We start from the raw sequence: 25,636 nt of genomic DNA, 5'->3' as shown, positions 1-25,636 counted from the left end.
GAAAAGCAAGCTTTGCTCCGGAGTTCCTGGCCGTAGCATTACCCATGGAGAAGGAGTCCAAGATATTGAACATTAAATTATAGGCAACCGTCAGTTCCCCTCTTACTGAGACCATCTTCCTGTGTCCGCTGAGCACCGCGCTCCGCTGTCAAAGGCTCCAACATCTATAGGCAGTTGGCGCGTCCTCCCAGTCTTTCCCTTCCCTGCTGCCTTTTCCTTTTTTCCCTGTCCCTGTTCCTTTCTCTCTCTTCCTCTCTCTCTCTCTTACTTCACTGCACACTGTCCTCCCTCCCTCCCTCCCTCCCTTTTCTTCCCTCAGCATCATCACCCTCCCTCCCTCTTCTTCTTCTGTACGCTCCATCCCAGCCTCCCCTCCCACCCCCACATGCTGGTAAACATCTACGCAGCTACACATGCACTCTCACAGGCAGGCTTCTGACACAAATCAAGGTGTGCTTATGACAGCCACGCTGCTTCTGCCCAAGTGAGCAGTGACCAGAAAATATCGTTTGCAGCAAGATCGTTGTACCCGACAAAGCGCGCGCACAGACGGAAAAGACTGACAGATTACTGAAATACCAACACAGCTCAGCTCCGACCAGGTAAATGCGCTCCTTAAACACATCGCTCCCTCCCTCGGCTCTGCGTGAAAAAAGCAGCAGTGTGAAGTCACGGATATGAGAACGCGTGGAGGAGTGCGTGAAAGAAAGAAAATACAAGAAGTGTGGTTTTATTTCCCTCTACAACGTTACAGTTCAGCAGCGAGTGGAGTGCTGGCCAAACACAAGCTCCTCTGACATACAAAAGATGTGTTAAAGCACGCACAAGAGTAGGCTGTGCTTCATCTGCGAAAATGGGCCACTACTGTGTGTCAATCCTTTAGGGAAGATGAGAGGATAACATCTCTCACACACACACACACACACACACACACACACACACACACACACACACACACACACACACACGCTCTTGTCTTCTTTATCTCTCAGACATCTGGGTTCATTCACAACTGACAGCTCCAGCTGTGTTGCGTCTGCAGTTCTTCCTTCTTTCCCCGCTACTCCCCTTTTCAAATCGATAGGAATCGTTCATTCAGAAGTGCGAAACAATCTGATATAAAAAAAAAAAAAGTTAAAAAAAAAGGATGCATACTAGACATAATCCCACTGAATCCCAAGGTTTTCTCTTTGGACCGAGGAGGCTGTCAGTCAAGGACTCAGGACAGTGTTTTACTATCCTTCATCTGTCCACTGCAATTGATCTGCCGCTGCTCCCTCTCAGTGCCTCTTAGCGGCTCTGCAGCCACACAAAATTCAGAATTTCATAATGTGCAGCACATGTTTTTTGCTTGCTTTTTTTGATTAACAGCTTTAAAAATTGAAAGACAAACTGAATATGTTTGTTATTTAAACAATAACAACATGACAGGCGTTCATTTTTGTGCTTGCAAGCTGCATAGCGATATTTCTAGTCTTTTAATGATGCTGTACTCTAATTAGTTGCAAGATACTCCACTAGGTGTTTTGACAAGCGTGCCACAACTTCCTCAGTCTTTTGTTGCCTTCGACTCAAACCTCACTTGAACATCAAATTCCAGTTTAATAGACTGAAATCTGCAAGTGCATGAATTCCATTTAGAGTTTATGCTTTTGTTTAATATTCCAACTTTTTGGAGAAACTACATCGGATAGGAAAACCTGAGATAAATCAATTATTGAAATAAATGTCGGTTTCAATCATAAAGCAAATAAAAACAGGGAAAACACAACTGTGCAAAGGTTAGCTTTACATCTGTGTGCGTCTCTCAGATCAGAAGGGATTGTGAATGTTTGGGCCAACTTCCGGTCCTAATTACACACACGAGGAGGGAAAGAGCATTTTTAGACAGGTGGGCAATTTGGCCTGGCCGGCAGACTGACAGCCTGAGTGAGAGAGCTCAGCTAAATCCTCAGCGCCTCCAGCTCTCAAATAATGGACCAGAACCACTGTGGGCCCTTTTGCTCATTTTACTCTGCTTAACAAATCTTAAACACAAGTGGCACGAGACTCTTTCGTAAGAGCCAATAATCCAACTACTAGGATTTTTCTTTTTTATGATTGAAGATATCAACAGAGCGGCGTGAATTTCAAAGACAGGAAAGTAATGAACTCTACTGCATCTTTGAGGACTGTGACAGATTAATTTAAGTAGCTTGAAGTAATACTTTTGTTTGATTGCCAGAGGAAATAAAACACCTGAAGTTGAGGGAAGATGACTTGGTTTTCTTTTCATATGAACACCCTGAGTTTACCACAGCAAAGAATTTTAGGCAAAAACTAGCACAGTTTAAAGTAAGAACTGTTACTAACAGAATCAATATATAAAAATCGAAGCACTGACACACCAAGTCAAAATCTGTGTGCAAAAAATTCAGCAAAACAAGCTGCCAAAGGTGGGTACAGTCTGACAAAAGGCAGTACACCTTGTACACGACCCTGCAACAGATAGGAACTGTTGCACCAACCTGGCAACCCAGCAGTTACTAAACGGAAGCCATTACTAAGCAGATTATGTTGTCTGTCCACAGTGCGTGTCTGTGTGTATGTGCTACTAGGTCTCGGCGAGGAGTGATGGCTTCCAACAGGCAGGTCCATCTGTCACCGTGGCGACAGTGCCTGGTGACCGTGGGGAACTGACAGATGGTCTCTAAGCAACGCTTGTTGTGGTGAGCTGCTTTCTGCTGTACAGTGAAGGAGTGAAAAGCTCATATCAGCCGTGTCCATCGGCATCCTGAGTGTGACAGTCATGATAAGCGCAGCGTTACTGAGGATCCTTCTATGTGTGCCTGTGTGTAAATAGAGAAATTACAAGTGCCAGTGTGGCTAAATAGCAAAGAGGACCAGGTTGAACAGGTTAAAAAAAGAAAAAGAAAACGCAGTGGAAGGTAACAGGTTTTCTTATGGGGAAAGAAACTGTCCTTTTTTCCCTCTTTAAATTAAAAATGGTGAACTGGGGAGTGTTTCTCTTCTAGAACTTTAAATCTGGGGTGAAATCCCCTCCTCCCACAAATGCACACATCCGCCCAGGGGAGACCCCAGCGCAAATTATCTGCGGAGCATTATCCTGGAAACAAAAAGATGGTGCAATGTTGGAGATTTACGACTCGCCCAGTGGCTACAGAGGTGTGAAGACATGGGAGATTGGTATGGGCTCGGAGAGCGAGAAAGGCTCACTTCGTCCCCGCCGTGCAACAAGCAATGATTCACCAACTCGAGCCCCTAGCGAGCCAAAAAAACGAGCAGAGGTGAATCGTGGGCACCCGGTGGGCAGGCTGCTCCCGCGATCATTGCTTTTCTGAACTGCAATGCTGTTCGTTATGGTGCCACTGGAACGTTCAGTCAGCAGAATTTTTAATGCGAAGTGGGCAAAAATACAACACTTCCTGCCCATACAGTGAATTGATTTCCTGCTTTAGTCTGTGCAGGGAGCCATCATCAGCGTTTATCTCTTTCTAATGGCTGTGAAGAAGACTGGAGACACTAAACGAGTCTTATGAATGTGCGTGCCGGTAACTCTGAGTTTGTTTATGTGGGTTATGCAGTTTCACATAATTGTGTTCCCGTCTATCAGTGTGCGCCCTTAAAGAAAACAGATCCGTGGAGTGCTTTTTGACAGGAGGCACTTACAAGCCATCAGTGCACTTGCCCACCATTACGCCAATAAGAGCCATCTACAGTGACAACGACCCACTTGGTGTTTTTACCTTCATACCTTCCTTAATCCTAAGGTTACCCTCCTTATGTTCCTTGCATGCTGATGGAAAACACATAGGGAAACTTGTATTTAAACTGTGATTGTCTTTAAGGGTACATGAAGTCACCTGCATGCTGCATAGAGATAAATAAGGGGATTTTGCCCTCTTGCTATAACACCAAGGCTTCGATTACAGTCTTTTGTGGACCCGGACATGCTGGAGACACCACATCTCCTGTAACTTCTCTGACGTCCGTTACCTGGTTAGCAGGCACGCGGATGTTTTCACTGACCCTTGTGGTCGCTTTCAAATGAGGAAATTTACATCACTCGGTCCCAAGTGAACTCTAGTGGACTTGTGAATGCTGTTTCTAGGATGATTTGTAAGTGAATGCTAATAGAGTTTTCCAAGGAGCCATGCAGTTAATCTAAAGTCTTGGACACGTCTTTGGGCCCCTCATTTATTCAAAGGAAATAAAAGAAAGTAACTTTACAGGCAGCGGGGGTTCATCAAATACTTTGACACATGAAATAATTTAAACCTCTTGGCTGTTTCACTCCTGTAACCCGTTGCTTGCTACGGAGAGAAAGGGTCCATATCTCACTTTGAGAGCAGAGACGCAAGAGGCCTGATTGCCAAGCAGGGACTGTTGTGTCACTGATGATTGATGAGTCATGAAGTAGAGGGAAAGAGAGGAAAAGACAGAGAGCAGAGCATCATGGGGGTTTCTACACTGCTCTTTCATCATCTCTCTGATCCTCTGACATCGTTCCTGCCACCATTTTTTTCCCCTTCTCCCCTCATCCACTGCGGCTCCAGTTAATTAAAGGAAAAGCCTAAAGCCTTGCCCCTACGGTAAGGGACTCCATGGGCTCTGTTATGCTTTACGGGTTTTTTGCTGGCTTGTTTTTAGGCCTTTTGTCCCCTTAGAGGAAATGGTCGGAGCAAATCAATGCAAAGTTGTTTTCACTGATTAGATTTATCCTATAATTAAACCTTTCCACAGTGGTTTAAGAGGTGTCTTTCAGTATGACAATGTCCTCATCCATAGAGCTCGAGGAGGTTACTGAATAGTTTGCAGACTATGATGCAAATGCTGGTAATCACATGATATACCTTTTACAGTCACCTGATCTCAATTCAATTAAATACCATTGAGTGACTTAACACGTGTTGCACAGCATTGTCCACCACCATCAAAACACCAAATGGGGGAATTGATTGATACACTGTATTAGTGGTTATTTAATGCTTTAAAAATAAGAAATTCAGTAACCTATTTTGTTCTGGACATAAACTGCTGTGGATGCTGGGAGGAGGCGGCACTGAGACAAGAGCACGCAGAGCAGAAGGGAGAGAATTTTCTCCTCTAATGTTAATTTAATTGGAATACCAGAGGAAAGCGCCATCAGAACATATCAACAGCCAAGGCATGTTGTTTTTAATTTGTTGGAAGAAAGTTTTAATTTGTTGAAGCTTCCGAATCAAGAACGTCACAAAAGCCACTGTATCCAAACCTTTATTATTAACCTTATGATATTTTTGTCCTTCTTCTTATTACTAGGACATCAAGCAGAGCTTTAATAATCCCTCTCAAAGAAAAAAACTACCAAGAAATACATGGAACTGTCAGCTTAACGACATTCAAATGACCATTTTCATTATTTCATTGTAATTAGTATAACAGATTTCCACATTTCCAAAACTGTCCCTTGTATCTGGGCTTCTCCACTGTTCACACAGTCACTTTAGCATTCACCTTGACCACAGTGGTGTTGAGAACTCCCTTTTTATGAGCCAGTTTAAAGTATTGTTTTCCTAAGTCGTTCCTCTATTAACACCTCCGGTTTCCACCATTCTTCCGCCTCCCCCTGGCCCGTGTTGCCAAGCTGCTTCCTGAGCGAAATGTGGGTAAAACCTACGCTTACATTATGTTGTCAGATTACAAGTAACAAGCTGTGTCTGTGCTGTTAGTCGATTACTCACACCCTCATCGGGCCTGCTTGTTTGCAACCCTATGCTCATTTGCGCTGCCATTAGTAAACTACATTAGGTTATTATTGAGCTGAAGTGGCTGCGCCTGTGTTTATAAATTTACACTGTGTTAATAGATTACCCGGAGGACTTTCCACTCCCATTGCTCCCATTTGCCCTGCTTAGTGAATCAGGCCCTTAATGTAAGTTGATTTTTCCTTTAATTTGTCATCCAGAGGTACGTATCCTTCCCCCTTCATGTACATTGGTATGACCAGTTTGCTGCTAGCCCAGCGCGCATTACCGTGCATTCCTGCCTAGATTTTCAAACAGGTAAAAAATGAAAGAAAATAATGCAACTCTGCATCCATGCTGAGACAAATAGATGTATTTTTTTTTCCTGAGCTGACTAATGACACGAGCTGCCGGAGCTGCTAGGAAGCTATGTTTCAGAAAAACTGCACCGAAACTAGTTTTCACTGACAAACAGCTATACAACAGGTGTATGCACTCCTATGGACAAAAGAGAGTGGGGTAATGGAAATTAGCATCTATGCAACGGCAAGACATCAGGGGCCAAAATGAATTATGCTGGTGCATCAGTGGGGGCAGGAGAAGACAGGCAGGGGAAAATGAGCCCATTACAGGAGTGTAATTAGACAAATGAAAGCACAATGGATTAGGAAACCTGACTGAGGTAATAAATCATTCCTGCGCGCTTATAGGAAGTACATGACAGAGTGTCAAGTGTCTAAAACCCACTATTTAACCTACGAAGCACTGTTAAAGTGTCTCCACGCTGACCCATAGCTCTTCCTCCAAATCTATTAAATGAGGGAGAGAGGCAAGTGAGAGGGGGGGCATACTGTTGCACGCAGCGGCTTTAACGAGTTCGCTTCTTCGCGCGCTAGTCCTCAGGGATTGGCTCCCATCTTTACGTGGGCGAGCAGGTGTGAATCTCCATCCTGGCAGTGGGGGAACAGAAACGGAAAAGGAGGGACGGAGGGGCGGAGGAGAGGTGGATTTCCACCAATTAAGGCTGAACCAGAGTCTTTCTGCCTTTAATCTATAATTGGATGCATGATCATGAGACTGGCTGAGTGAATGCCTGTAAGCAAGCAGCGTTTGGTTGGAAGGAGAGAGACACAGAGAGAGAGAGGGAAGCAAAGAAAAGACGTATGTGTATTATAAGCAAAGCTGACATCAGGACCCCAATTAGAGGCCAGTGTGCTTTGCTGCTACTGGTGGAGTGATCCTGATTGAGACAGCAGTGAAGAGAGTGTGAGCAGGACAGTAATTAAGGCACCATGACTAGAGCCTTAGATGATGTGCTCCCCAGAGTGTAAATGTAAAAAAAATAAAAAAAAGAAATACACATGACAATCGAATGATGAACAGCCGCGCACACACACACACACACACACACACACACACACACACACACACACACACACAAAATGTGCAGCCTAAACATGCTTAAAGACTCTAAAGGATGGGAAACGTGTGGGAGGAAGGGATACACAGTGGGACACTGTAAGCTTTGATGGAGAAAAAGGGACCCAGGTATTCGCTCATTCTCTTAAACTGATTTAGCCAGCCATAAGATCTAAACAAAGTCTACTCATCAATCCTGCCACAAAAAGGCCATAGGAAAAAATGATTTGTCCAGTGAGAACACATTGGAGATGCGATCAAAAATGGTGCTAAAGCAAACATTCAGCGAATCAGCAGAGAATTAATTAGGGGAAAATGAATTGTCAACTATTTTGTTAACTTCAAAGTGTCATTGCTCAAGTTATTTATCAAGACAATAAACATCAATAATCTGTGTCTTCCAGTATTGGAAAGGTCAGAATTTGCTTTGATAAAATTGAAAAAAATGATCAAAAGCAAGCTACACCTCACATCACGCTACTAGATTGGCGCTACATCATGCTCACATACCAGTATCCCTAAAAGAGCTGGAATTTAGTTTTTGGGTTTCATGTGGTTTATTCTTGACTAGCTAGCACCCAGGAGAGAACCACTGCTGTGCACCGGGTATTTTTAGTTGTCTTTGTGAGTTTATTCTGCAGGCTGCTGTCTGTTTAAATGAAAACTCATTATATATTGATTTCAGATTCACGGCCAGAAAAAACATCTGAGGATGTCTGCTTTATTTCCAGGAAACTTAAACTTACATTTTCTTTCCTTCTTTTTTGATAACTTTTATTCTTGCATAGACTTCATAGCTTCACAGCTCTCAGAATTCAATTGTTGGAAAGACATGAGATTTCTCAGTACTAATGTCAACATGACTGGAGTATTGTCATGAGAATTTCTGATGTCTTGCTTTTAGGAGCAGAAACATGAAAATCAACATAAAATGCAGTCCAAAGTCACAAAGACTGATTTAATTTGGAAAAAAAAAGTTTAGATGAAGAAGGTGAAGAACTAATCTAATTTGTACCTTTGCTGTCCTATTTCTACGTTAAAAGTTAGATATCTGATGTTGGAGCCATCAAGTCAGCGGATCACTTTCTAATAATAATCTGAAGGAAATGTGTTAGTTTCCTGCTTTTGTATCCACCCTTTTGTAAAAACTCTAGTGCAATAAAAGCCACCATAAAGCGCATTCAGTAATGTTGGTTCGCTTACAATGCTCCTCATACTTTATCCATACCATCCTTGTGTTTCCTCCAGTATCATTCTACTGTCATAGTCTGTCTGTGTCGATCGCAGCCAGCCAATGCATTTACAGAAGCCCAATTAAACTGACGTCTGTTTCCTTGACAGCCCATTAAGCTCCTGCCTGAGATGAGATGAGGCCGAATCGCTTTACGTGCTTGTGTACACAAGCGTGATGAGGAAATGCTACTCATTACCAAAAGCCAGAGAGGAGGGTAGAGAAGCCGTTTGGTCTGCATAGTTTTTGGAAGGTTTAGCCATTTGTTGAGAAGTCAGACAAACAGACTGTGGCAGAAAAAGATTGAGATACAACTTCAGAAAGAGGAAACAGAAAAAAGATTCCATGCGAGATTACAGTGCGAGCTGCCTGCCATTCATCTGACCAATTTCCCTTGGCAGTTCTGAGCACTTAACCTTATGACGGAGATAAACTGCATGCGTGTACACAGACACACACAAAACCTTTTAGTAACTAGAATTAATAAGCCCTAAAGCAAGCAAAAGGAGAGTCTGGCAGAGAAAATGGTCCAATTACTTGTATCACACGGGGCGTTTAGAGCGGCGGAGGTCTGCGTGTCTGAGGGGGGATTGGAGGGAAAATACTGAAATTCAATCATTTCAGTTTTATCCTATTCACAGTTGCTTTGTTTCCATTTAGTGCTCCTCTGCTACCGTGATTTTCAATCAGAAGCCATGACAAACGCTGAGTGGCGCACGGCGAATTACAGGCATTTACACGCGGCTGCACCATTTTCACAGCACTAACGTTGACCGGCTAGCACCGAATTTTTTTACGTTAAGGGCAAAATGTCGCGGGCTTATATCGAGGCGGAGAGCCAGGTGGGTGGATAAAAGGCATGCCGGCACAATTGGTGGCATCTTCAAAGTGATGATCTTGAACGTGGGACTACACTAAAACCCCAAAACACACTAGACATTCTCTCTCCCAGCAAACACAGCAAAAAGAAACAGAGCAGACTGCAAATGAACAGAGACAGAGAGAGAAACTGAGTTTTTCTTTTTGAAAAGGAGCGAGAATATTCATACTCTGACCTCAAAACACCAACTAAACCTGAATTTCTCTCCTCTGTTTATCCCTCTTTCGATACTTCTCCCATTTAACCTTTTAGTCTTCCTTCTCCACTTCCGCCTGTCTTCCATTTCAGGAAAGCAGCTATAACTGGCTTGTCAGAGCCGATAACTGTAAACACCTCGCTCTCTCTTCACACTACACTACACCACATCCTCAAATGTTATTTCAACTTCCTCTGCGGCTCCTTCCTTACCGTAATTATCCTTCTATCTTTCCTCCTTTGCAATCTCTTGTATGCTTCCACCCTCTATTTGCATGAATAAATAAATGTGTGTCAATAAAAGAGCACGGTGAGCGGGAACAGCCTGTAAGGCAGAAGCCTATTATTTTTTTTCTGTCAACAGCATCAAGCAGATGCATGCGAAAGGTTTCTTTTGCTTTGCGCTGCTTCAACATATGGGCACATAACTCAGAAACTGCTGCATTTCTACTTGACACCTGCTCCCAACACGTTCCTCATCTCCATCTGCTGTCACAATTTACTAGACGAATGACAAATTTACCGACACGGCGAGTGAACGCAAAGAGAAGTTAGCCTTCACTCACCTCTTTGCACCAGCATGGTGACCTCACTGCCTTTGGGACACTTGCTGAGCAGGTCAACCACCTGGTTGTGGGACATGCTCTGCACATTTCTCTTGTTCACCTCCACGATGATGTCGCCCTCCCTGAGACCGCGGCAGCGTGGGTAGTCCACGATCTGTTTCACTCTTTGCCCCCCACCCCCGGGACTGTCAGCAATGGTGAATCCGAAGCCCTTGTCTCCTTTCTCCATGTGTACGGTGATGAGCTCTGGCTGCGTTGCGATGGATGAGGCCAGGGTGACTACATCACTAGGGTAGCCATGCTGGGAAGAGGTATCAGAAGCCACCTCTGTGGAGGGGCTGTGGGGTCGGGGGAGGCCGTTGACGGGGACCCCGCTGTTGGTTGGACCATTGTTGTTGTTCTGACTGCCGTGGCTGGACGGCGAATCGTAGCTGTTAGAGGGCTCCTGGCCGTTAACGATGATGGGCTCCTTGTTGTCGAGGATAGCCACTGAGGTAACCAGGCTGGTGTTTGGGTCGTCGGGGTCAAAAGGCAACGGATAGCCACGGCACAGCTCCAAGTTGACCATGGAACCAATTGGAATCGATTGGAAGATCTTCACAACTTGAGCATGGGTGTAGCCGAGCACACAGGTGTCGTTAACACTCACAATCACATCACCTTAAAGGGGTGAGAAAGAATGAAGTCCATTTATTTTTGTCAAGTAGAACATCCATCCATGCGTATCCAATTCAGGGTCACCTGATGCAGCTACCCTTTGTTAATAAATACAGGATACTTACCAGTCTCCATCTTGCCATCAAGGGCGGCAGGGCCATCTAGGACTAGGCTCTTTATCTGCAGGAACTCATCTGGCTCATCCCCTCCCACAACAGTAAAACCAAACCCCCTACGACTCTTCTTCAGTTTGGTATTTATGAATGTCCCCTTCAGCTCAGATCGGTTCCTGGTAAAGAAAGGCTTCCCTCCTAAAAACACAGACACAGATAGCTCAGCTTTCACCACATTGGATGCCACAGCAGATACTCAAGAACTGGGTTAAGCAGCAGTTGGATTCAGTTTGCAAAGCCCTGGAGCTACTAAACCTCCTCAGGTAAAGAATTATTGCTACAGTGAAGAGCCTTTGCTCGCTTGTGTCAAACCATCTCTGCGCAACCATCGCAGCAGGTATCATTAAATGCACAACAAATCTTCTCTGATTGGTGTTTGTCTTGAACAGGCAAGGACAACTGTCACTGCTTGACGATTGCTCACATGGTGCAAACAGGTCAAAACAGACCTATTACAATAAAATGATTAATCAGGTTAAAGGGAATGTCTGTCCCGTTTGTAGCAACTGAAAATAAAATAAATTCATAATTATAATAAAGGTCAATCAAATGGACCAATATGGCAAGGCCATGATGATCCACTTGGTAAAAATAAATCCGCTTGGCATCTTTCTTGGCCTTAAGACAACAATTCTGATGGCCAAAGATCCAAACGGGACAATAAAAAAAAAAAAAAAAAAGTTAAAGGGAATGAACAGAATCATAAGCATCAAGTCAAACTGAAGGCTTAACTGATCCCATTTGGCAACTACATTAAAAGTTCATATAGAAAAGACTGAGTATGGTTGAATGACTTTCTTCAGCACATGCAACTCAGTGAAACATTGAGCAAAACCGGAAATAAGAAGCCCGAGTATAGACATGCAAAGCCTTTAAATCTGAACTCATCTACTGTTATCGCCGCTGGAATCAGTCCATATTAACTTTTTGATAATAATGATCATTTATTACTTATAATTTTAATTTACAACGTGATGATGTGATGGGACAAAAACAGTTTAGACAGGAACTTATTTCAAAATAGTATGACACCACTTCAGCTCTTTGAATGTCTAATATGCAGGCTGCTGTTTGCTTTCACTGGCGGTTTGGCATTTGAAGACACAACAGGCGCACCAGATATCTGTAGCCTGAATAGCAATGACATTGCTTCAGATGAAGGTCACATGACCGTCGTGTTCGCATAAGCGATGTCTCCGGCTTGTTTCAATCAGCTGCTGAAATCTCATCTGAGAAGACATCTGTATCACTCCACACTGGTTGTGAGGGTTTAACTGAGACACATCTATATGAAAAAAATTTGACAGTGATCTTGTGAAAGAACAACTGCTCAAACGACGACAACGACATCTAAACTCGATTCTCTTTTTCTTGATTTTGCTATCTAATTATACGGCATTAAGGATAAAGTTTATCTTTTCTACTAGGAATGAAAAACAAACAGATGAATACACAGGCACAGGCTGAGCTCCGCTTCTCTATTAAAGGACACGATGCATGCCAAACGCACAATACTTCGGATACACAAATAATTGAGGAGATGTTGGCAGAGAAGAAAATAAGAAGAGAGAGGATGATGAAGACTAAAGGAACGTCTGTGTGGTGACCTGCAGCACCACATTAGGTTATGGCAGTGCTACAGCTTACGCATTCAATGAAAAATGCATTACCCTTGGAGTCGGTCTGTGCCCTTGTGTTTTATTGTCTACATGCATGTGTGTTTTCATGCTCAGTGCCTTTTGAATTGGATTTTTTTCCCCTAGACTAGGGAAAATGTAACTAAACTGTGTGCTGATATGGGTGGCTTTATCCACCAGGGATCTAGAGATGTAAGAACAGACCAGGAAGCGGGGGGAACATGAAAAGCAAGTGTGTTAGATTAAAAGATTTCAAAAGTGATGTCTTTCTATGGAGTAATATGGAGTGCCGGCACAGTCGAGCTAGCAGGAGTTTGAGACTGGGGGTGTGGAGGGAGGGGTAAGACAAAAAGATGGACAGCACCAAGCAGTTAAACCAAAGCAGAAAGCTGGGTGGGACCAGACAAAAGGCAGCGAGACGACAAAAGGCAGCGAGACGGCAAATGTGCGCTATAAAATAAAGAGATCGATGAGGGAGAAGGAAAAGGCTGCCGACAAAGCAGCAAGAGAGAGTAAGAGGGAGAGACAGGGTGAGGCAGTTAATTCTCTGCCATGGCTGTGCTAATTAGACAAGCTGCTAGTGGGAGGCCGGTATAAAAGGAACTGGCAACCAGGAGAAGGAAACCCACTGTAACGGCGAGACTCTCTATTTGTGTGTGTTTGTGTGTCACTAAATGATGGGTGAAATCAGGCCATTATGTGGAACAACACAGCAGAGGTTTCCTGAGAATCAACACGTTGCCACGATAAACACAGGCAGAGGGACATTTATGGAAGGGCACTCGGCAGAGCGTGTCTTCGTAAAAATATGCAGACTGGACGCAATTTTGTTTAGTGCACGTGTCACGCGAGTTCAATTTGACTTATAAAAAATGCATGATGTGATTTATACAGAGAGCAGCTTTACAGTGTCAGTTCAGTTCTGGTCCTCCATCACGACAACTCAAACAGGGCCTGAGGCGCTGGCACAGGAAAACAAACTAAGCTGTAAAAGATGAATTTTGTTTAACTTATAATAAGTCGCTCTGGGTGACGCCGCCTGGAAACAAAAAAGTTATGCATAATCCTCATTTCGCTTGGTTGCAGGCTTTAGCTCTCTGAGGATGACAACTTACGTTTTTGTCCCATCGCGTTGGGCACTGCGGGCCCTGTCTGAGGGTCCCTGTAGGTCTCCTGGTGGTTGGCAGCATAGCTAGCCAACGGAGCCCCTGCCATCGTCGAGTCTTCGATCCATTCTGCAACAGCGAGAGGCACATGTTCTCGAGATGGAGTCTAGACAGGTGCAAAGTTGTCCTACTTGAACGAAACTGAGGCTAAGACAACACGTCCTGCTGTGCTGTGTGCTTGCAACAAAGCAAATGCAGCTCCGATGAAGCCGACAGAACTACTGTGCAGCGTGTTAATTACAGTGGATGAAAGATTGATGTGAAGCCTTCTACCCACTACAGATTCATGTTTCACTACTGAGCTCAGTATGAACACAAGCATTAATATGGTTTCGCATCTCTCTTCTCAATAAAACTGGTGGTGTGGGAAACCAAAAACAACTGATTCCCTTTTTCTTGACTGCCTACCACCTTTGATTAATCACCTTGCTAGCCTGCAGTTTGTCATAATATTCATAACAGATAGATGAAGTAAACACGTGTTTGAAAAACTGATTGGGTTTTTTTTTTTTTTTTTATCTTTTACAGAGAGATTCAACCTTCAATTGGGGGGAAAAAAAAAATCAGCAGGTGAATCTAATGTTTTATGCTGAATGAGCAGAATGTGGAGTGCAATAGGAGAATTCCCTCTTGAGTTGACCTGCATTTGCAATTAATTTCACTGTAGGGTGTCCTGTGAATATGCAAAGAAAGGAGGACAAGAGCATCACTGAGCTACCCGTTGCTTGGTTTTGGGCAGCTGTCTCAGAAGAAGTGTTTGGGAAGAGTTCTTATTAGTGTTACAACTGGCAGCATTTTATTAAGTAACACAAAATTAAGGGTCTCCACTCCAGCTCTTAAGCAGGCAGGTGGGAGCCAAACTTACCTTCGTCCAAAGCAAACAAGAATCAAAAGGTAGCACAGAAAACTGAAATTAACTTCAAAAAGGCTGCGTGGTGCAGCCGCAAATAATAGTTATGCCTTTATGGGAGGGCACTTAGCAAATCATAAGGCAGGAGCTGGCAGCAAAAATAAAACCGTAGCAGTAATAGGCATTGGCAGATAAAGTCACACTCGCTCATACTCACACAGACAGACACGCAGAGCATGCAGGCAACTCATTTATACACATGAATAAGAAAGAAAGAAAATGACGCCCCTGGTGGGGGCTTGTGAACGAACCTCGGATGTAGCGCTCACCTTCAGGTGGCTGCTGGCTCTGGGGCTGAGGCTGCTGAGGCTGCTGCTGTTCCAGCTGCCTGCGCTTCTTAGCCTCTAGCACCGGATTTTCATACTGGGTCTTCCTGTTGATATGACTTTGGGACGGTGGACGGAGTGGATGAAAAGAACATAAGAATACAGAACAAGATGTAAGGGGGGTAAAGATCAGCAGGAGAGTAGAGCACAGCAGGGACACGGAGAAGAGGATAAGGTAACAGCAGAGCGGGAGAGGGTCAACAAAGGGCGAGGGGATTGGGGTGGGGAGTGGAGAAACATGGCGATAAGCTTTGATTAATACATGGTGGCACAATGCACACACACCCACGCTTACACAGAAACCTCTCTTTGAGATGCACATGACACAGCCGTGCCTACAAATCACATCAAATAAATCCTTTTGTGCTGATGGCTTAATTTCGCTGAAACCACAAACATCTTTCACATTACAGCCTGGGAGGTTTCCTACTAGCCTAACTAGCACTGAAAAATGGAACCTGAAAGTGCCAAATTATACAGCAAATGAAGGAAACTGTGAATAATGTATATTAGAAAAAATATTGCAGAAACAAAGAGGGGGGGGGGGGGGGGGGATGCCACAGCCTTGGGCCCACAGGTGCTGCTTTGAACAACATAAAAAAAAAGAAAAACTAAAAAAACCCAGCATAAAACATATTTGTATTAATGCTGAGGCCCAGGGGCTTCACACAATATGAGATACGCACATATGTGCTCGCACAAACACGCTCGCTGCATATTTTTGTTCATTTATTTCCGAATGTTAATGACACAAACAATGGCCTACATTTTCCAGGACACAAAAGGACTGAAATAGCTGAAGCAAGAATCTGGCTGTGATGTCTTCCATTAGCAGTGAGGTTAAGAGTTTTTGTTGCTTGAAAGAAAAGAAAAAAAGAAATGTGTGGATGTACTTCTATTTATGCACACGAAGAAGAAGCTGGGAGCTATTTCTAGATTTTTCTGCGGTGTCAGCCTGTGCACTTACTCAACATAGTAGACTCCATACACTGGATCATCTATTTTCTCCCATCCTGGAGGAAGTTCTGTAAAGAAAAAAAAAAAAAGATAATGAGACAAAGGAAGTAAGTAAATCTTGACTTGCAGGAAGCCGTGTATTGAGCCATTTGTGGCAAAGCCAGGAAAGACCTTTTGCCACGCCATTGTAATCGGCCCGTCAGTCAGTCTCCGAGGCCAGAGCAGCTCAACAGCTTCACAGGCTGTCTGGCTGTTCTCACCTCTGTCCCCCTCACAATGCTGACATTTCCACCCATCAGATAAGAACAGAGCAAGACCCCCATCGGCACAGGTGGATGTATGAATGCGGGGAGGGGGGTAGAGAGATGAAAGGCACATGAGAAGGAAATCGTGAGAAGGAAGTGGACAGGAGCACGGGAAGTGGGAAGAAATACAGGGAAAAAACGGCAATGAAGAAGAGGCAGCTAAAGTTATAAATGACAGGAAGCAGGTGGAAAATTCCAGGCTTAGAAACCTTTGTGCAAAATACATTGAAGCTAAATTCTGTGAGATGATTGGTTGGTTTCTGAATGAACGACTTCTCTTCTTTTCTTTCCCCTCATACAGAAGAAAAACAACATTCTACAGAATATCACACAGAAACACACGTCTCTAATCAGTGCGCTGGAAAGGTATGGTCGAAAAGTACCTGTCCTTGGCTAAACAAAGGCTCTTTAGTTTTCACATGGATCGCTAAGTGTCTGGTAGAGATTGTTGCAGATTTGACTTCACATTCGTCTCTTTGTGGGCAGAATTAAAACCTGCTTGAGTAGAACTGAAAGGGACACTGTTCACACTGATGTAAGGACACGTGTGCGAACGCTAAAACACGTGAAAAGGTGAAACTTAAAAGATGACCATAGAAAGACATGAATATGATGCCAATGTGCAATCATCCAGTGGTGCAAACTTGCTGCAGCGCAAAGCTGTTATCTTCAACTGAGCCATCTGATTCACTTCTCCCGCCTGATTACAGCAGCATTGATTACTGGCCATTCTCCACACAGATAATGTCAGACGCTTCTAATTGGCTACAAACAGAGATTGTCCGGTAATCCTCTCCTGTGACGAATAAGTTCTACATATTACCATTATAATTATTATTATTGTATATATATTTATATTTCTTCATACATTCTTATATATTTCTATACTGTGTATTTGTGTATTGTGTATTTTGTTGTACAGTTGTTTCATTTTATTCCTTCCTAGTTAAATTTACCCTTTTTAATTTTCATATTTATTTCCTATCTTATTCATAGCCTTTTTTTTTTCCTTTAGGTCACGAGCAGTTGTGTAAGCATTTCACTGCATATTGTACTGTGTATGACTGTGTATGTGACAAATAAAATTTGAATTACCCCCAGCCAATTTCTGCTCTGCCCTGCGTGCAAGTAGATGGTAATTACAATCATCCAACTTGGAGAGCTTCCCTCTGCTTTTTAATAAGGAGGACCTCGGCTGGAGTGGAATCAGCTGCAGATGCAGACACACAGAAACACGCCGCCGCGGTCTACATATTAATTTATCATTTGTAAGTGAAACCAGAGCCAACAGCTCCGTGCGTGTAAGCGGCTCGGGCTTCTGTGGGTTCCGTCTTTTTCTACACCTGCTGAAGTGCATCTAAAAGCACAAGCGGCAAAGAAGAAATGCAAGGTTACGGGAAAGAGATGTCGCGAGGGTGAACGTGCAAGGCGAGCACGGTAAATTATCATTTAGATGTTTTGAACTGGAACGTTAAATGGAATGCGGTCCCGCCTGGCGTCACGCACAAATTTGAATCACCCACGTTATTTCACACTGCACTAGTTCCAGTCCGGGAGGACCACCTGTGTGTGTGTGTGTGTGTGTGTGTGTGTGTGTGTGTGTGTGTGTGTGTGTGTGTAAGCGCACAGAGAGGACGTTCTGTGCTGCAAACCTACTGAAAGCCTGGTTTCGCTGTGTTTGCAAACACAGATGACAACAGCAAAGACAAAGGGAGGGAAAGTCGTCGCTCATTAAGCCGTGTTTTGCTCTCACCCCGTGTCCCTCTTCCCACTTTCTAGAACATATTGTGATTTCGAGGGGGAGACGAGCGTGATGAGTTACGCGTTTAACTGTTCGCATCTCATTCTGTTGATATAGAGCTGTGATTGATTTCTCCGGAGGAAGAGTCTGCCACAGAGAGGCACTTCTCGCGCACGTGGGTGTACGTGAGAATTTGGGCATGCGTGCCGGCGTTCATAAAAAGGCTTTCGTCTGCTCGTCTCCTTCGAGAGCAGGATTTAATTGCGGTTTCTGTGCCCACCTGCATCGGAGGGTGCCGATCGATAATTATTGAGCATGTTCATCCAGTTGAGGATGTCTTGTGGACAGGGTTGGGGGGGGTTGTCTGACCTGAAGATTTAAGCGCTGTTGATGCTTAGCAATTGGAGTGGGTTTAAAAATAAAGAAATAAAAGCGTGATAGATTCTCCGTTTTCCTTGGCAGCATCTCATCAACCTGTTTGGATCTGGTGTGCTCTCTTTTTCCTGCTTTTATTGCTTTTTGCTGGAAACACCTTCTGCTGCTCGGGAAAAAAAGAGCTGGAGAGACTAAATCGAAGCCGTTTCTCTGTAGTTGAACCCTTTCATATTACATTTAACCATTTTAAACAGTGCTAATATAGAATATATTTACTAAAGCAGTAATGACGGTGATGAAAACATCCTACATTCATACAGATTTTCATCACAGTATTAGATGTGGGCATTTATATTTTTCCCCCCTTGTATTGCACCGTGTACCCCCAAGTGAAGTCCAAACATGTCAATCATTATTCTGATATATTTCCTCTAATGGAATAATTCATTACAGGTGCATAACAGTGCGGGGCATCATCTCCAGACACCATTTATCCTGCACAGGTGGCCTCACCGCTCTGTCTGAGAGGCTAGTTAGTGTGCTGATGGGCATCAGAACAAAAAGACCTGTAGCTGTCTGGCTCAGACAGGCACATTAGGAAACCATCATTACAACAATCTTCTCTGGATCAGCTTTTTGCCTCTTATGTCTGATATGATGGCCTTCTGATGTGGGAGTGTTTTGTAAGGCTGTGTAGTGGGTGCATGGCTGGTGGCATGGGGGTTTGATGACAATTATGTTCAAGGCCGCATACAAACGCACATTTAAAAATCCCACGTACTAATGGAAGGGCAGACAAATGTCATGATGTGTCATTTCTGAATGATTAAAGTCACAGTAACCTAACTGATACATGTCAAAAAGATGAGAGAAGTTCCTACCTAGGTCATTATCCAGCTCCTCTGTATGTACCCCTTCTACTCAGTTGAGTGGACGGCACAGCAGCGCCACAGGATTGTTGTTGGGAAGGCAAAGGCAGGGGGGGTGGATTGAAGCAGAAAGACAAACATCTGTGAGTTAGGCGGCTGTAATAACAACATCTGGACACTGGGTGGCAAGATTTAACCAAAACCAGAGCAACAACCTCTGAAAAACCATGTTTACTAAAATCAGGCGGCACTAAAGACTGGATCTCTGAATGTGGTTTGACATCATAATGGAGTTGAGCTTGTGACCTTTTCTTTTTCTGTATACTGTAACAATAGACTACAAAATTGGGGAAGGCAATTAATGGAAGTTGTAGGTCTTGTTGCTCCAAGAAACAGCTGGAAGAAGAGCAAAGGTGGCACCAGCCAGTGGACTGCACACCATTTTCTGTGACCCAATACTGACACCTAAAGACTAAAAGGGTGAACCTCTCAGATGTGTTATGAGAGTCTGAGTTTTTGGGTGCGGTGTAGAAAAACATGCTCTAAACAACGGAACAAAACAAATGAAAAAATATCACCTCCTTTAGCTTACAGAAGATTTTGCACAAACATTGACAGACAGACACGTACCATCATCTTCAGATTCTTCCAGGGGTTTCTGAGGTTTGTCCAGGCACCGAGGGTCTATCCAGGAGGTCGTCCTTGTATTGTGGCTAAGCAGAACACACAAGACAGGCCAGACAAGACAAATTATTAGAGGGTAGCTAATAGACGTCGGAAATTTGACCCTGAAACAGGTGGAATGAATGATTTATAAAAAAGGAAAAAGTGACACACACGGCACTTGATCATTAACTGAAAGCCCTGAAAGTCTGGTCAATATTGCTGAGAATAAACAGGAAACATTTAAATCTGAGCAAATTGGAATGCTTTTACCATGTTAATAATAGTAAAAAAAGAACATTATGATTGTTCATTTTAATGGGTGTAGAGAAGAATAACACAGCTGGAAGGATCCTAAAAAAAGAACAATATAAACGCAAGTAAGTTACAGTGGATATTTAAAGTTTTATGCCTCATATTAAGGAATTTCAAATCTATTAGAATCTGTTTGACAAGTAACAACAACAAGGAGTAAGGCATCATAGATGACCAGGTAATCTGTAATAAATTTCTTGCAGACTTTAAATTGGTTAAAGGTTCATGGCTGTAGGAGCGATGCAGGAGGAACTCTTTGGTATCCTGAATTATGCTTCATGTAGCCGCCGGTAATGTACGCTGCATTCTTTAAACTTTCATGCTTCCTAAAGCCTTCGAGTACTCTCCACAGCGACACACGTCTGTCACATTAAGATGAAACCTGGATCTGGTTTAGACGGTGCAGACGATGGTTAATACAGAAAGAGAGTCAGCCATGAGAAAATGTGTCACGTTAGATAAAGTCATGTCCTATTTTAAACAGAGTTTAATCGAAAGGAAGCTTCATTCAGCCACATTGACAGTGAACACTGATAATATCTGATTTAAGAGTAAGCACTACTGGAATCCGACCTTTGGTACTTACTCTATAAAATAGACCTCTCCGTTCTCGGTATAGGCCATCTCCCAGTTGTCGGGCAGAGGTCCCAGCGGATCCTCTGGGGGAGGATGGCTCAGGTGAGTGTGTGTCTGCTGTGTGCTCTCCGTGATGGCCGGTGGTGAGGGGGTTGTCCCAGCGTAGGACAGGTCACTCTGGCGGGGGGCGAAAGGGCGCACCGAGTGATGAATCTCGTCTAATTCACTAGAGTCTCCTGGAGGGACAAAAAACCCAGAACACACACAGCCTGGTGTCAAAAATCTGTCAACTAAAGGACGCCAGTAACACTTTCAAGGAGCAACAAGTAGCTGTGAAAACAATGAGTTAACCTTGGGACAATGGTGCGCTCCATTTCAAGCTGGGATTTCCAAGCTACCAGTTGTCAACCGGAAAGCTCCCACCAAACCCAACTCAGCAATCCAACATGGCAGCAGTGCACGTAAACATGAGTGAAACTGTAAAACTTGCAATCTGCTGCACTACTGTTGTGCATCTGTGACTCGCTGAATGAGCCACACACAGAGCACTGACCGCACTTTACTAGGATGCACTCAATTAGGAAATTCCATTTGCTCTGGAAGATGGCCGAGGCAAATGGAACGCATCACGAGATCAACTAAAGAAAAATTTATTAACAACTGTCTTCAAACAAACAAGTGCTCCTGTTGATTACACCGTTTTTTTAAGTATCGTCACAAGATACAGCCTATTATGTAACCTTAAAGTCTGTGCGGTAATAGAAAAAAAACATACATTTCCTAATACATTAAGAATTATTGAAACATCATTTGAATGGGAGTTTGGAAGAATTCCAGTCATTTAGTGTATTTCTGTAATGTTTTAAATTTCCACAGGAATAAAAATATCACCTGCCTGAGCAGTCTGAATAATTTAAAGACTAAAATATTTGAAAAAAGTTTCATGAGGCTGTAAAAATCCACAACTAGATGACAAGAAAGCCTCATGTCAGTGAGTTTTTGCATCTACTTATTGAATGAAATCAGTTATGTTGCTATAGCATGTTTCCATTTAGCCCAATAACTTCCTAAAGACAGAAGTACTTTGGGCTTGTTTCTTTCCTCCTTCAGTAAAGAATGCTGAGTGGGCAGTTCACGCCTTGAAAGTGCTAGCACCTTGCTTCCTGCCGGTTCATTTCCACACTCACACTCGAGTGGCACTTGTCACACAATCACAGAGAGTTAAACAACTTCTGGTGCCACATTTGAAAAACACATGTCAGCCACAGCTTTAAGGCGGAAACTCCTTAAATTTCCTACTCACCGACTAACAAGGAAATCCCAAAAATTACTCCAGTTCATTTCTTTAATGTCAAACAAGCAGCACTGCTGTCATTTTACCAACTTAAACTTAATTTAATGGACTATTATCCCCCCAAAATCAATTTCACATATGGAATCTGCTCAGGTGTCTAATGCTCGCAGCCAGATGGCACTATTTTACATGTGTGGATGCAGATACGCAGGCAGCAGATGTAGTCAGAGCCAGAGACCACTTACTCACCAATCAAAGAAGTTCTTGTATTCTGCAGCCCCTCTCCACAGCAAAGGGCTCTTTCTCTCTCCACTTCTTTTGTGCTTTCTCCTACTTCTTTTCTGAGCTTATCCTTTTTCACAGTATAAAAACCTCCCCTGCTTGTTTCTTTCTCCCTTTTCAGTCGTTGCTTTTTTAGACTTGCCCTCTTTCTCAGTCACCTCCTCTTTCTATTTAATTTCCTGCTACCTTCTCTCCACTTCCATTCGCCTCCCACTTTATCCATCACCTCTCAAATGATTTTTCTCCCCCGCTTCTCCTCTCCCAAAAATTAAAAGTGAAAGAAAGTGATTCTCAGGCTGATCTGCAGGGTCTGTTTGCTTTGGTGTCCAAATCAGCTGAAGGAGCGGTGAGTCCCGTGAAACAAGGAGGAGTTAAAAACAACCACAGATGCTAGGTGGTTACAGGCAAAGTGTGAGAAAGAGGAAAGATCTCTTTGAAAATGCAGATAAGCATTTATAAGTGTCAGATGTGATGTATCACTTTGGGTCTTCTCTGTGAAAAGAAGGCAAATTTAATTTAGCTTTGGGTCTGCTGCCAGCCTTCTGGGTCCATTCTTTTATCTTCTGTCCAAAGTTGTATTCAAATGAATGTGAGACAAAAATGCTGCTCTTAACACCTGGCTTCAAAACATGGCTTACACGCATCTTGAGTGACCATTTGCTTTTTGATTTCAGGTGCCAAGCTCACACCCTACTTGAGAGAAGGACACACACATCTGTGCTGAGCTGGCCAGAGAAGATGAGTGCACTGTGTGGTGCCACAGCTTGTGTACACAGCTACCAAGGCGTTAGTGCGGGCAAATCAACTGTGCTTTGGTTTGGTATTCACATTATTTTATTTAGTATTTGCTTTTCTGGCTCCACTCATATAGTATTCAATACTATATTGGATAGAAATCAATTATCAGTTCCTCCAGGAAACACTTTTCAGATTAATATTTTTTATGGAGTTAAAATGAAATAAAAATGAACAGGAAATCATTTGAGATGCTTTAAAAGATCTTATTTTGTCAGATCACTTATCTGAAGTCTAACACCAATTTATGTAAAGGAGGGTTATCTGCAAGCAATCAAGTATTAATGTACTCAGTGTACACGCAAAAACAGTGCTCTGTCAGTGTTCCCTTCATGACTCAATAATGGGATATTCTCGTCTCATCAGTTTAAAATTTTAACCAACTATAGTTGTTATTCATTTAGAGTTATTCACTTCAGTCTCCCTCATGTTTTGCTAATCTGACTTGAGTAAATGTACCTTTGCAGATGGTTTAAACCGTGGCTCTTATTATGCATTTGTTATAGCAGAGGGTTATTTTCTTCAACATGGCAGCGTCCTGACAGAGCCATACATGGTCATTTATACACGTGCTGTTGTACTCTTCACTAAAAGCAAACAGCAGAGTGCTTCTTCAATGCACAAAATCATAGAGATACAATGCTCAGTGTTACTCGAGTGTCAATCTAAACTTATAAGAGACTCTCCGCCCATCCGATTTCCTCTCCTTCCTCCGCACGTACCTGTAAAGCTGCTGTTCATGTCATGGAGGTCCTCGTCGTCCTCCTGCTGCTGCTCTCCAGGCACTAATCCAGCATTGTGCATGTCATTGTAGGACTTGGAGCGTCGGGGAGTGGAGTGCTGTGAGCCCGGCAGGCTACTCCTGAGCCCGTCTGGCAGTGGGGCATCACCGCTGTTACCACTACTGCTAATCACTTTCCCACTGGGGGGCTGCACTGGTGGCTTGGGTGTCCCATAATAGTTACCTAGGTGATGAAGGAGGCAGAAGGGAAGATGGGCGGGGATCAGAAAGACACAGAAAAGAGTAGTGGGAGGGCATAAGAGGAGGGGTCGAAGGGCCTTTTGTGTGTGAGTGAAGTGTGTGTGTGTGTGTGTGTGTGTGTGTGTGTGTGTGTGTGTGTGTGTGTGTGTGTGTTGAAGGGGGTTTAGTCACAGTCTTTGTATGCAAATTGTGAAGTTGAGTTTGTCTGTGGGAGAATGCTAATCTCCAAAGCAAAACTGCTTTTGTTCTTTTTTTGTGTTTAATCTCAAAAAAGTTTCACAAGCAGCACCCCCCCTCCCTTTTTTGTTTTATAACTAAACAGTTACTTTATTTCTCAAATCACTTTTTACTGCTATAGCTTAATTAGGCTGATATTTTCTAAGTCAACCTTAAACACCAGTTTCTCAGATAACAGATACTCTGACACATGCACAGCACCTGCTTTCCTCCATAAAAAATCCTCTCCATTTCTTCAGTGCCAGTGCAACATTTTGGTTTAACTGAAAAATTCTAATTCAAACACACAGAAAATCACTCATGCTCATCCAAAGAGTAACCAGGCAGAGGTAAAGAGACTGTACCATCTGCAGACCAGCATCTAAAGCCACAGTCTTAATGAGCGAATGGTGTTTGCTCCAAAATATAAGTAAGCTATACTGAGCTAGTCTAATTATTTTGCATTGGCTTGAGTACAATTAATCAACCGTGCTCACAGACCTAAAGGATAAAATAATTAAATTCTAGAAGCCGATAGTTACAGATGATTCATAGTTTGAACTTTACATTATCAGAGGTGAAGATATAATAACAGCGAAAAACCTGCAGTCAAACATGATGGAATTATCCAAGAGGATAATGTTTCTGCTTTTCTGTAAGAGCAAAACACCCAGGTTTACACCATGCACAGACTGAAGAAGGTGGACTGATGTTTACATACTGTAGTTTCAGTTGTCAGTTATTATACGCAGTCTCGAACCACATTTTAGATCCTAACCAAGCTTCAGACTTTACTCTCACACACTTCAGACCTGTCTGAGTTTGACAGGCATTTCAAAACATTATGTAATAGATATGATGGGAAAAGCAAACTACATGACGGTTAACTTGTCATGTTGCAGAGCTCTGTGTGTGCCCTCTGCTTAGTAAAGACACGGAGGCTTTTGTGCTCTCTGCAAGTTTCATTATGGGCGTATCTTTGTGTGGAAATAAATAAAGTTTAAAAACTCGCTCAGAATAAGAGTAAAAGCTGTCTGAGATTTTATAAAATGGGTCTGTGTTGAACAAATGTTCTGTGTAGAAGTATACGCCTGTGCCTTTGTATCTCTTCCAGGAAACTGTTAGCTCAGTACGGTATCTAAATGTTATTCAGTTAATTTCAACCTTTACACTGTGTCTCTTATTCAGAAAAATAGCAAAAGCTCCAACAAACTACAAAACGAGTCTTCTAATACAATACAAGCAGCAGGTTTTAAAGTGATTTAAACCCTGTTTGTGTTATATTGTTGTTGGTAGAGATGGGAGGCTCGATCTGCTGGTTCTACTTCTAAGATTCACCTGTCCAGGTGTCTGCAGGACGGTGGGTTTTTTTTTCTTTTA

At 43.1% G+C, this 25,636-nt stretch overlaps 1 protein-coding gene across 1 annotated transcript in view; it reads right to left on the bottom strand.

Moving 5' to 3' along the window:
• Positions 1–25,636, bottom strand: part of magi1b (membrane associated guanylate kinase, WW and PDZ domain containing 1b) — a 137,537-nt gene that overhangs the window by 30,302 nt on the left and 81,599 nt on the right. Inside the window, exons 4-12 of the mRNA XM_085353074.1 lie at positions 23,781–24,023; positions 20,698–20,923; positions 19,764–19,846; positions 19,146–19,181; positions 15,854–15,911; positions 14,812–14,945; positions 13,600–13,719; positions 10,800–10,985; positions 10,018–10,677 (exon numbers count right to left, since the gene is read on the bottom strand). Coding sequence (XP_085209200.1) covers positions 10,018–10,677; positions 10,800–10,985; positions 13,600–13,719; positions 14,812–14,945; positions 15,854–15,911; positions 19,146–19,181; positions 19,764–19,846; positions 20,698–20,923; positions 23,781–24,023 — 1,746 coding nt within the window. The remainder of the gene's footprint in view (positions 1–10,017; positions 10,678–10,799; positions 10,986–13,599; positions 13,720–14,811; positions 14,946–15,853; positions 15,912–19,145; positions 19,182–19,763; positions 19,847–20,697; positions 20,924–23,780; positions 24,024–25,636) is intronic.

This window comes from Diplotaxodon limnothrissa, linkage group LG5 (assembly GCF_057381915.1).
Source record: "Diplotaxodon limnothrissa isolate DT_005_m linkage group LG5, D_limnothrissa_male_GT1.1, whole genome shotgun sequence".
NCBI lineage: Eukaryota > Metazoa > Chordata > Actinopteri > Cichliformes > Cichlidae > Diplotaxodon > Diplotaxodon limnothrissa.
Note: the sequence above shows the minus strand (reverse complement) of the source record. Positions and strands in the feature narration are given on the sequence as shown.